The 10,789-nt window shown below is 41.1% G+C and overlaps 5 protein-coding genes across 11 annotated transcripts; 1 reads left to right on the top strand and 4 right to left on the bottom strand.

Annotated features, from left to right (window-relative positions):
* LOC103832348 (BES1/BZR1 homolog protein 4) lies at positions 1-2,461 on the bottom strand. The gene is made up of 2 exons (XM_009108340.3): positions 1,809-2,461; positions 1-927 (listed from the first exon to the last, which is right to left on the bottom strand). Exons 1-2 carry the CDS (start codon positions 2,022-2,024, stop codon positions 220-222), a joined length of 924 nt encoding a protein of 307 aa, XP_009106588.2. The 5' UTR covers positions 2,025-2,461; the 3' UTR covers positions 1-219.
* A 239-nt stretch (positions 2,462-2,700) lies between these two features.
* LOC103832345 (N-acylphosphatidylethanolamine synthase) lies at positions 2,701-4,571 on the bottom strand. 5 transcript variants are annotated; one of them, XM_009108337.3, is made up of 6 exons: positions 4,340-4,571; positions 3,898-4,151; positions 3,657-3,787; positions 3,496-3,581; positions 3,274-3,411; positions 2,701-3,189 (listed from the first exon to the last, which is right to left on the bottom strand). In XM_009108337.3, the coding sequence occupies exons 2-6, from the start codon at positions 4,104-4,106 to the stop codon at positions 2,893-2,895; spliced, it is 861 nt and encodes a 286-aa protein (XP_009106585.1). In that variant the 5' UTR covers positions 4,107-4,151; positions 4,340-4,571; the 3' UTR covers positions 2,701-2,892. The 5 variants fall into 5 exon arrangements, with proteins under 5 accessions (XP_009106585.1, XP_033130453.1, XP_033130452.1 ...); XM_033274562.1 differs by having other exon boundaries at positions 4,255-4,482; XM_033274561.1 differs by having other exon boundaries at positions 3,898-4,254; positions 4,340-4,482.
* A 21-nt stretch (positions 4,572-4,592) lies between these two features.
* On the bottom strand, positions 4,593-6,993 carry LOC103832347 (gamma-glutamyl hydrolase 2). Its single transcript, XM_009108338.3, has 10 exons — positions 6,621-6,993; positions 6,433-6,519; positions 6,240-6,329; positions 5,970-6,064; positions 5,824-5,884; positions 5,571-5,660; positions 5,423-5,485; positions 5,177-5,265; positions 4,920-5,012; positions 4,593-4,829 (listed from the first exon to the last, which is right to left on the bottom strand). The coding sequence occupies exons 1-10, from the start codon at positions 6,933-6,935 to the stop codon at positions 4,778-4,780; spliced, it is 1,035 nt and encodes a 344-aa protein (XP_009106586.1). The 5' UTR covers positions 6,936-6,993; the 3' UTR covers positions 4,593-4,777.
* Positions 6,994-7,007: 14 nt separating this feature from the next.
* LOC103832344 (probable gamma-glutamyl hydrolase 3) lies at positions 7,008-10,708 on the bottom strand. Of its 3 annotated transcripts, XM_009108333.3 has the most exons (11): positions 10,304-10,705; positions 9,888-9,974; positions 9,703-9,792; positions 9,465-9,559; positions 9,315-9,375; positions 9,099-9,188; positions 8,955-9,017; positions 8,758-8,846; positions 8,587-8,679; positions 8,433-8,492; positions 7,008-8,398 (listed from the first exon to the last, which is right to left on the bottom strand). In XM_009108333.3, the coding sequence occupies exons 1-10, from the start codon at positions 10,631-10,633 to the stop codon at positions 8,459-8,461; spliced, it is 1,032 nt and encodes a 343-aa protein (XP_009106581.1). In that variant the 5' UTR covers positions 10,634-10,705; the 3' UTR covers positions 7,008-8,398; positions 8,433-8,458. The 3 variants fall into 3 exon arrangements, 2 of the variants coding, with proteins under 2 accessions (XP_009106581.1, XP_018508756.1); XM_018653240.2 differs by having other exon boundaries at positions 8,334-8,492; XR_004449092.1 differs by lacking the exons at positions 7,008-8,398; positions 8,433-8,492 and having other exon boundaries at positions 8,659-8,679; positions 8,758-8,874; positions 10,304-10,708.
* On the top strand, positions 7,802-8,362 carry LOC103832521 (F-box protein At5g65850). The gene has a single exon (XM_033276055.1). It carries the CDS (start codon positions 7,802-7,804, stop codon positions 8,360-8,362), a length of 561 nt encoding a protein of 186 aa, XP_033131946.1.
* Positions 10,709-10,789: the final 81 nt, after the last annotated feature.

Below are 10,789 nucleotides of genomic sequence, written 5' to 3'. Positions count from 1 at the left end.
AAACAATAATGTAATTTGATTCGTTCTCTGAGAGTCTGTAAACTGTTGACATTAAACCCGAAAATGTAAAGAACATAATCTGATTAGAACCATACCAAACCGGGTTTTAAGGTTGGTTAGCATGGTTACAAATAAACGAATATTTCACTTTGAGGCCTTACATGGGAAAATAAATATTGAAGCGATATATTGAGAAATGGTTTGGTTGGAACCGGGTTTTCAATTACACCTAGTGCTTGAGTTTCCAAGAGTGAGCTCGAGATCATCAGAACCACTCTCTTCATGTATCCTCTCTCCTTCCCATGCTTTCACTAACCCGTTTGCGTTACTCCCAAACGCAAACTCTGGAGGAGCCACAGCTTCAGACATTGGAACATCTCCTGTCTGAGGAATAGCCGGTGAGCAAGTCCCGCTTTGACCTGGCGTCCACATTCTCGACCCATCACCTCCACCAGCAGACGCCAGTTGATCTTCTCTAAACCCAAAAGGGTTTCGTGAGACGAGACTAAACGTCGGTGAAGCAGGAACGCTTTGCGCGAGTTGAATCCCAGCGAACCATTCAGAGTCAGGTACGGTCTGCTGCCTAGTGGGACTAGGCGGTGTTGAGGATACAAAGAAAGAGTTGTTGATTTGGTTCATTCCACGAGCTGTTGGGGAGCTTAAAGGTGGGGTTACAGGAGCGCTGATAGAGCCTCCAGGAAGGTACATGAAACTAGGGAGTCTTGATGATGAAGAAGCTGATGAGGATGACGTTGTTGAGAGGTGTTTTAGCCATGGGATGAGTGATTGACCATCTCCAGAGGTGAGATTAGCGTAAGATGGGCTCATGAAGCTGGAGGAGACAGGACAAGGATTGTAAGAAGCGCACGGACTCGTGGTTGCTGAACCAATGCCCATCTCCATACGCTCTACTGGTCTACTACTTCCCTGAAAATATGATCAAAAACAGTATTATTCCTTCATTTTCACAAAAAATGTCCTTGTATACATTTCACGCAAATTTAAAAAATAAATAATATACTAATATGTTTTATTTAATATATGATTAAACTAAATGAAAATAATTTAAATAAAAATTTATTGATTACTTTAAAAGGGAAAAATAAATTTAATATGGAAAATTGTATTAGAAATGTAGAATGATATTAAGAACATTTAAATGATACTTTTTTTTTATAAAAAAAAAAAAGAGGGAGTGTAAAGTAAATTATTGTGTTGAAGGTGTTAATGACAAGCCTATAGATGAAACGAGGAGAGAACTAGTTACGTTCCTAGTCAGCTAGGTCTAAGTTGTTTCACACTGAAAAAAAAAGAAACTATCTGCTTCTTTGAATCGATCGAGTCAAGGATACATGAGCCGACAGATTATCATTGGACTCAAGTCTCGAGACTTGAGTTTTAGACTTTGAGACAATAAAGCAAAAGTGCCCACATGGTTTTCCACAAAGATCTACAGATCAAAAAACGTACACTCTGAACTCTGTGCAATGAAACCTTATTTTTTAATTAATCTTCCCTAGAGATCTATGCTATACTCTTCTGGGTGAAAGTAGACTAGTCCGACATGGTGACGCAAGTGAATCATACAGTACTGAAATATAGAGAGAATCTTCTTTAATAGAAACTTTTGACTAACGCTAACCTACGCCGTAAGGAACACGTTAGCAATCCAGTGACCCGATCAGGTCAAAGAAGCTAGAGCTTGTTCCCGGGAAGGTTCCGGTGCATGTTAGTTTTTTCAAAAATGTCATTACGTTTCCGACAAAAGTAGTAAGATCCAAAAATAGAGAGAGAGAGAGAGACCGAACCTTGCGGTAAGTAGTTCCATCTTGTTCGACGATCCAACCAGCCTCGTTACAAAGTGCTTTAAGCACTTCGTTATTGTCACAATGCTTAGGAAGCTCGTAGTTACCGTACATTCTCAAACCCGTGAAGATCTTCGCCGCGATGGCTCTCCTCCGTCTCTCTCTCCTCTTGTTGTTCTCTCTCTCCCTCCACGTCGGCATCCTCGTCCCTGACGTCATCACTCTCGTACTTGGGATCCTCGAGCTTTAAGCTGAACGGAGCAGATCAAGAAGAAGAAGAAGAAGGAGAACAAGAACTCTCTCGTGCCAGAGAAGAAAGATTATGCTTTCATACTGATGAAAGCTTAAAAGAAAACAAATAGCTTTAAACTACCCAATTTACCCTTGATTTGACCGTATATTTACGAAATTACCACAGCATGATGTCACGCGTGTCCCCCGGACCTAGCACGTGGGAGCATATATATTTACCGATTTGCCACACCTTGAGCCCCATTACCACGTGCGAGAACTATTGTTTACCCTCCGAACGTTATTTAATTCACGACAATGCCACGGGACCGTTTTAGCTGACTCTTGGAGGGTTCCTTTTTCACGTGATGGTGCGTCCCCGGCGTGATCCTGTAGGGCCCATAAACATCCGCGTGGATACCACTCGCCGCACCGGTGGATAGATAGTCTCACGTGGCCGCCGTGTGTTGTGTGCCACCCCACGTTTGTCTCTTAACAGAACCTTCTCTCTGTTCCAAACTGGTTGTTCAAAGTTGTTTCTGTCTAGCATCAATGATTCAGCAGAGGGACAGAACTTGCCAGATCATTGGCGTTACAGACAACACTAGTGTACATTGTAATAAAAAAATGATTAATAATCATAGACACAAAGATTGGAAGGGGATTTGTCTTGAATGTTTTAAAACATATAATAATTTGAAGATGCGAGTTATTTAAATTGAAGTTGTTACATTTTTCATCCTTATTACAATGTGTAGAATGTAGATGTATCTCAGCTACAAAAATAATTAAATAAAGGAAATAATTGGTTACCATTGGTCCATTGCGTATCTAAACCGGGAGCTTCAGGCGAAAGTCACAACCGCTTAGCTAAGAGTCTCAGTGTTTCCAGTGAGGATTGAATCTTCTCGGAGAGAGCTGTGTAGAGGTATCTTTGAGCAGTCTCGTCTAGCTTTTGGCCAGCAGAAGAGAGAACAGGCCATTTCGCTTCTTGAAGAGGAGGAGCTGTTACATGACCGGAGGATGCAGAGACAGCGGTCTCAACCATCATAGGAACATCAAACTCGATTGGTTCACCAACCACAACTCGAAGGTTCTTGTTCCACAACGGCAACGGTGGTCTTCTTCCATAAATGTACTTCTCCGGCATCATCTAAGAGGTTAGAACAATGGAAAATGGATGAAAATTTTATGGCTTATTCTTGACATGAACATGGAAGAGTTAAGACATGTTTACCTCGTCAAAACCACGGTGAATTATTGGCAAGACGATTGGGGTGACTGGGCAACGGGCGATGAGGCTTGCGGTTCCCCATTTAAGTCGTCTTATAGGCACATCTTCTTGAAACACCTTGCCCTCTGGGAAGGTATGCAACTACTAGTCATTATAAAAACCAAAAAGGTTAGAGGTCAGAAAAGATCTCAGTATTTGTTTTCAAATGTGCAAAGGTTAACTTACCCAAGATCCATCTTTTAATCGCTCGAGAGCTTCACTCATGTGTTCTTGGTAGATTCCACCACCTCTAGTTATAGGTATACACTTGCCTGCTCAAAAGAAATCGTTCACAATCTTAGGAAAACTAATACAGTCTTTCATTCCACCTGAACAGAGGAGTTTACCAGTGCGGAAGATGTAGGAGAAGACAGGGTTCTTGAAACATATGTCCTCTGCAGCAAGAACCCATCGAGCCAGCTCTGGATCTAGGGAAAGAAGACCCTTGAACCCTCCCCACATTACTGGATCATCTAAACTGATCACAACAAACACACAACTAGATCAATGTCAAAAGTACAAGAGTGGGGAAACAGATAACGAACAAGAAAAAGATATGATATGTAAAGGTTTTAACTTTGAACTAACGTCGACATGTGATTACTAACAGTGATGAGAGGAACACCAGGTGGACGTGAGCGTACAAGAGTCATAAGAGTATCTGCATTGTGAACTGTGGTCTTGTTGCAAAGGTTAGCTACTGCTCTCGCAAACGCACCAACAGCTGTTATCACAGCTTTCCTTGGAACGCCTCCCAAGTGATTAGATCTTGCTGCCCATTCCATTATCCTCCCCATTGATCCCTCTTCCAAACAAATGCAAGCTTCAAAGTCCTCACTTTTCTACAGATCATAACAAGAAGCTTAACACATCGAAACTAAGAACTTGAGGAGCTACTTGCATATAGAGCTAGTTCTGATTCCTGAGGATGTGTAAACCGGATACCTACTACGCCCACGTTCTCTTTACATAACTCCTCGCTAACAAGATCTGATCGATACAAAAAATTTAAAAAAGGAAGAAAACTTACGATTAGTAACAAGAGACCACACGATTGGTCTAAGAGACAGATCGAAGAAGATTTGCTTTGGGGAGGGCACTGTCCGAAGAGGAACAGTAAGAATACCGGTTTTAGAGATGAACCGGGAATTTTAGCAACTCGAGAGCTTTTCTTGTCGGTTGCCGAGAGGAAGACAGGCAAACAGTTATTATCTACCAAGCTTTGTTGGGCTTTATTGAGCCCACCACATAGATATATTAAACGTTTAAGCCCAACGTAGTTATATACCAAGCTTTACCAACGTTGGTGAGGTTGTTTTTCAACATTCCTTTCAAGTTTCAAGTAAAGAATACACTTCACAAATACAAGCCAAAAACATCATGAGTTGCATACAAGTTCACAGATACTAACAGAGTTGAAGAAGCATCACTGGTTCAATCGAACAGTCACACTCGAGGATGCTTCTTCTCAGAGAAGGGATCGTTGTTGTGTGAAAATGTAAACCTCGTCGTAACCTCTCCTGCAGAATCCACCATATATAGATGATCCAGAGAAACGTTAAAGCATACGATAAGTAAGAATTATGTAAAGATTGTCATAGGGGTGTTACCCTTCGTATCCACAGTACGTAGGCTTGAAGTTATAAATGAGATTACTCAGCACTTTCTCAGGAGATGGTCGGTTCTGTGACTTCCTAGCTTCACTGCACCACATTTAAAAACTGAATCCGTGAGAAACCACTTACATGATCTAATTAACTCTTATTTCTACTGATTCTAATGTTAACTACCTTCCTAATGTAGCAATTATAGTTGATTGATGCACTCTCTTTACAGTTCTTATCAAACAGTGAATACAGAAACTAACCTGACTAGATAATTGGCAGTGAGCTGAGTCACGTGGACCGCGTCCTCGGAATGTGGAATTTTGGATGATCCCCACTCGAATGCATTTTTCTGCAGAGTATTGTACGGAGCTTTTTCTTTTATAGAAGCTGTACAGCAATATACCATACAATTATAGGATAACGCAATGGACCACAGTGATAGCTCAGTCTAGGCGCGAAAGGACTAAACGAGAGATGTAAATTAACTTGTGAGTATATATATATACCTCAGGATGCCACTGGAAGCCGGTTACGGGATATTTTTTTGATTGAACGGTTGAAACATAAGCCTGGAAATATATACATATACAATGGTAGAATGGCTCAGACTCTAGAATCTTAGATCTGTATGGGTTCTCAGGAACATAACAATACCTTGCGGTTGCCATCAAGGCATGTTGTGACGATCTTAAAGAAACGAGACAGAGCAATATTGCCTTCAAAGTTGTCAGGCGAGATACCAAACTGGGAAACAATAACATTTTTCATTTCAGCAAAGGACATGGAATGAAATAACTATTCAAGAAAAATAACGCAGAATTAATTAAAACTGTAAGAGGCGAGCAACAATCAACCGCATATTTAAAGTCAAGTTGATGTCTATAGAGAATTCATAGTATGTTCTAACCTGATGGTTCTGCATAACCAAACAGTCTGTAGTGAGTTTTTTCAACAACTCTGGGGGAAATCTGCAATGTAAAAAACATTGCAATGAATATTTTGTAAAACTTGGCTTATTAGAAACTTAATACATCATGAAAAATCTGTACGAACCTTTGGAATACGGTTCCTTGGGTGCTAACATTTCCAACGAACTGAAGACTTGATGCAGCATTCTTAGCATCCACTTTTTCAAAAATATCTGTGTTCTGTTACAAAGACAAACGATTAGAGGCAAAGGAGCACACAGATCTCAAACTGTACTACACTGTATATTCTAAGCTCGTAAATACATGAAAGGAATAGCTTAAGTTCAAATAATCTACAACTACTAAAAGGATTAATCTTTATAGCTTAGAAAACACACATTAATTAATCAAACACCTGGCTTATGATCATTGTAAGAAGCTCGAATCCTAGGCAAATGGCATATACAGGAAAATGCTCTCCACCATCATTTCTTTCCAAAGCTCTCTGTGAGGATGGATCATAGAGACATCAACAAGATCATGATCCTGGAGAACTAACTACATGGAACAGCACTCGAAAGTAATCAACCAAAACTTTTACAGCTTACAGTGAATATCTTTTTGACCACATCAAAATACAATCCTTTTTTAGCCCAACCACCAGTGAATATCACACCATTGACCAACTCAAGCTTCTGCACAACTCCAAAATGTTAATCCACCACCAAATATTATAATTTGACCAAAACAGAAGCAGTTCAATTTTTAAAACCTAATTAGAGCTTAAAAAAATAACCTTAAAGAGAAGCTCTTCGGGTTCGTTATAGATGAGAGGAATCACACGAGCTCCACCAGCTTCAGCCAATTTCACATACGACGCCGCGATGTACGACGCGTTCGTATCGTTGTTCAACCTACCAGTCGCGCCGTCTCCGGGATGGCTCAGAATCCCGATGACCGGCTTGTAATTCAGGCTCGGATCCGGCGCGGAGCATACAAAATCGTCAACTCCGGTTTGACTAGGAAGGAGAATCGCCGCAGACTTCGCCATCACGATGGTATCTTTCCACACGACGAAGAGTAGGAACAGTGACCATACGTATCTCCACATCTCAAGAGGAGAAGGATGATCTGAAGAATCAAATGAGAGAAGATGATTTGAACAACGCTTTTGATCATATCATTCGCGAATCCAATCTCCACCGTCCACGTGTTGCGGATTATTATTAAAATTATATTTTAAGCGATCCTCGTACTCGGGCCCATTAATCTCATTACTAATAAGGATCCTTATTTAATGCTAGATGGGCTTGCTCTCTAGGCGCAATACGTCAATCTCTGATTTTTCATGGACCTTTTCCCCGTCGCCGTCGCCGACGCAAACAAGCGATCGAAGAAGACTGAAGAAAGCTCAGATCCTCTCACGTTTGATCTGATCGTGGAGATACTCTTAAAACTTCCGACGAAATCCTTAGCGAAATGTCGCTGCCTATCGAAGCGCTAATCTACCTATCTCCGCCTCCCTTACTTCACCGACTTGTTCTCGACGAGATCATCATCTCGCCCGAAGCTATTATTCGCCTGCAACAAGGACGGACATCTCCACTTCTTCTCCTCGCCGCAGCCTCAGAGCAGTAGTCTCGACTCGTCTCTTTCAACCACAAACTGCTACCGTTTGAAGATCCCTTACGATCATTCATCTCGCGCAAGTGTCAATGCGATCAAAGGTTTGGTCTTTCTCAGAATCGAGAGAGGTTTAAACGGAAAGGAGCACGTGTCGGAGAATCAATGTGAGAAGCTTCTTCGGGTACGATCCTGTCGGGAAACAGCACAAGGTGCTGTCGATCCTGTCGGGAGAATCAATGTGAGAAGCTTCTTCGGGTACGATCCTGTCGGGAAACAGCACAAGGTGCTGTCGATGACCTGGGGGACATATGGAAGTCGATTTAACCCGGTGTTAACACTAGGAGAATCGTCATGGAGAAAGATCGAATGTTTCATAGGAGAGAACCTTCTTTACATGTACACCACGTTTGCATCGACGGTGTTTTGTATTATCCAGCGAGGAAGTTTTGGGGGGATAAGGATTACATCATCGTTTGCTTTGATGTTCGGTCGGAGACGTTCAGGTGCGTTAAAGACACCGACGGGTACACTCGGCCGTTTCGTAGCGCGCCTATGGTGAACTTTAACGGGAAGTTAGCTTCGCTTGGGCCTGAAGAAACTGTTGATGGAAGCTGTGAGAGTAATAGGTTGCGTGTTTTGGAAGATGTTGAAACGGGGGAGTGGTCGGAGCGTACGTTCGTGTTGCCTGAGGTGTGGAAGAGTGTGGTTGGACGCACCTTTGTACGGTTCGTTGGAGTGACTCGGAGTGACGAGATTGTCTTGTACTCGTCGTCGTTGCAGTACCTAGTGTACTACAATACAGAGAGGAACACGGTCGTAAGAGTCGACATCCAAGGAATGGAAGCGTTTATGGGTTTTCAGATCTTCACTTTGCAAGATCATATAGAGGACGTGAGGCTTACGAAAGTGTAGAGACTATTCTTTGTGAATCATATGTCTCTGTTAGTAATATACTTTTTCTGTTCTTTTAATCTTATTGCTATAAAAGGGGATTTTGATCTTGGAAAACTAGGTGAAAATGTAAGCCTCGTCGTTACCGCTCCTGCAAAATCAACGAGAGGATGATTCAATAAATATAATCGTTTTTAAAATGTGTAAGAAGAATCTGAGTCCAATTGTGGAGTTAGTTGGCTTACCCTTTGTATCCAGAGTATGTTAGCTTGTAGTTGTAGATAAGATTGCTTAGCACTTCCTCATGAGACGGTCTGTTGAGTGACTTTCTAGCTTCACTGCACCAACATTCAGGTAAAAAAGATAAAGCTAGCTATTAGATCTTCCTACATACACGTTGAATAGAGAGTACTTACCTGACTAGATAGTTTGCTGCGTGTTGAGTCACCTGGATTGCGTCCTCAGAGTGTGGAATTTCAGATGATCCCCACTCAAATGCATTTTTCTGATTTTCATTTGTAAGGATCAAAAAGCTGTGTACTAAGACGGTGAATAGACTATTTAACTTAGGGAAGAGTAGTAATGAAAAGTTCATTGGTGAGGTAATAAGTACCTCTGGATGCCACTGGAAGGCAGTCACTGGGTATCTTTTTGATCTTATAGTTGAAACATAAGTCTAGAAAAAAAAAACTAATCAGGTTCTAGAATTTGTATAATCATATCATTGTTTATAGGAAGAAGATCTTAATTGACTAACCTTGCCGTCTTTATCAGCGCTGGTTGTAAGGATACTGAAGAAACTAGACAGAGAAGGGTTGGCTAGAAAGTTATCTGGTGAGATACCAAACTGGAAACAAATAACATTTCATTTCAGTAAAAGCAGACAGTATGTAAACTATGCTAGAACAAGAAATCAGAAATGGCAAGAACAAATTGTATAGGTAAAAATATACTAGAAGGGAAGTATTCTAACCTGATGGTTTTGCAACACCAAACAGTCTGTACTGATTTTTTTCAACAGCTCTGGAGAAAATCTACAAATGTAAAAAAACATTACAGTTAATATATAATATATCTACTTTGGAACACGGAAAAGTAGAAGAAAGCTTAAGCTATAATGCACCTTTGGAAAAGGGTTCCTTCGATATTAGCATTCTCAATGAATTGGAGACTTGATGCATAATACACTGAGTTAAACCTTTCAAGAATGTCTCGACTCTGTTAAACACATACATAATCATTAGAAGTTCAGAACAGAAAGTGTAGAGGATCCCTCTCCGCTCAAACTAATGCATTTTCACTTAAAATCACCAGACGTGGAAGTTATAGCTCTGAGAAGCTGGAAAGGCAAAAAGAGACACCTGACTTATGATCATTGACAAAATCTCGAATCCGAGGCACATGGCGTATACAGGAAAATGCTCTCCGGCATCATTTTTCTCTAAGACCTTCTGTGAAAAACAGAAGGAGTACAACACAAACAAGAGAGGTCAAAGGAAAAGAAAAGAAAAAAGCTCTGCTGAGATGTTGAAGGATGAGAGCTTACACCGAAGATCTTTTGGACTATATCAAAATACAATCCTTCTTTAGCCCAGCCACCAGTGAATATCACACCATTGACCAGTTCTAGCTTCTAGTGGTTCCACAAAGTAATTATTTCAATAAGATGAATTAGTTTTGGAAATTAATCCAAAGTAGACTGTTAATAATAACTGCAATAAGAGAAACAACAACCTGATTCACCAGATTAGCTACGTCAAGAGATAAAAAAAAAAAAAATATTTTCTGCAACAGTTAAATTACAAAAACACATTAAGATTCCGGCTAACTAATACTATTGAGTCATACAATTAAAATGGAATTATACAGGTACCAATAATGGAGCAGGCAAGCTCAAGTAGAACTAGTGATCACTGTTGGTTAATGATCCGGTTCAAGAGAGAGGTAGATCATGAGAGCGACCTGAAACAGCCTTTCTTGAGGCTCGTTGTAGATGAGCGGGATCACACGAGCTCCACCCGTCTCTGCGAACTTCACGTACGAAGCTGCGATATACGATACGTTCTTCTCGTAGTAGCTCAGAGAGTGATCACGAGGAGCGTCAAATGTGCCGACGCCAGGATGAGTCAGGATCCCGATGATCGGCTTGTCGTTCAGGTTCCGATCCGGAGCTGAGCACGTACGATCTCCGTGTTGACTCGGGAGGATAATCAGCTGAGTCGACTCGGTAGCTTTAGCGATAGTGAGATCGTTACAGAGCAACAGCGAGAGTAGTAGGAGCGGTCTCCACATCTCTCTGATGATTAAATTTTCGCAACGTCGATGAACGAATGGTTTAGCTTCTTTTCATTTTTTTTGCATGTCAAATCATTCATTTATGTGGTATTTTCGTATTGGGCTTTCCTTGGCTGTTAGAGTTGGCCCATTTATTACAACTACTGACGTGTA

This window comes from Brassica rapa, chromosome A07 (assembly GCF_000309985.2).
Source record: "Brassica rapa cultivar Chiifu-401-42 chromosome A07, CAAS_Brap_v3.01, whole genome shotgun sequence".
Classification (NCBI taxonomy): domain Eukaryota; kingdom Viridiplantae; phylum Streptophyta; class Magnoliopsida; order Brassicales; family Brassicaceae; genus Brassica; species Brassica rapa.
Note: the sequence above shows the minus strand (reverse complement) of the source record. Positions and strands in the feature narration are given on the sequence as shown.

Coding starts and splice junctions, on each gene's coding strand:
- LOC103832348 (XM_009108340.3), bottom strand. CDS start 2,024: ATGACGTCAGGGACGAGGATGCCGACGTGGAGGGAGAGAGAGAACAAC. Junction 928..1,808: donor ATGGAACTACTTACCGCAAG/GTTCGGTCTCTC, acceptor TCATATTTTCAG/GGAAGTAGTAGACCAGTAGA.
- LOC103832345 (XM_009108337.3), bottom strand. CDS start 4,106: ATGGGGAGGATAATGGAATGGGCAGCAAGATCTAATCACTTGGGAGGC. Junction 3,788..3,897: donor GTTAGTAATCACATGTCGAC/GTTAGTTCAAAG, acceptor TGTTGTGATCAG/TTTAGATGATCCAGTAATGT. Junction 3,412..3,495: donor GATTAAAAGATGGATCTTGG/GTAAGTTAACCT, acceptor AATGACTAGTAG/TTGCATACCTTCCCAGAGGG.
- LOC103832347 (XM_009108338.3), bottom strand. CDS start 6,935: ATGTGGAGATACGTATGGTCACTGTTCCTACTCTTCGTCGTGTGGAAA. Junction 5,661..5,823: donor TGGTTATGCAGAACCATCAG/GTTAGAACATAC, acceptor ATTGTTTCCCAG/TTTGGTATCTCGCCTGACAA. Junction 5,486..5,570: donor GCCTTGATGGCAACCGCAAG/GTATTGTTATGT, acceptor ATATATTTCCAG/GCTTATGTTTCAACCGTTCA.
- LOC103832521 (XM_033276055.1), top strand. CDS start 7,802: ATGGAGAAAGATCGAATGTTTCATAGGAGAGAACCTTCTTTACATGTA.
- LOC103832344 (XM_009108333.3), bottom strand. CDS start 10,633: ATGTGGAGACCGCTCCTACTACTCTCGCTGTTGCTCTGTAACGATCTC. Junction 9,189..9,314: donor TGGTGTTGCAAAACCATCAG/GTTAGAATACTT, acceptor ATTTGTTTCCAG/TTTGGTATCTCACCAGATAA. Junction 8,847..8,954: donor CCTTCCAGTGGCATCCAGAG/GTACTTATTACC, acceptor AATGAAAATCAG/AAAAATGCATTTGAGTGGGG.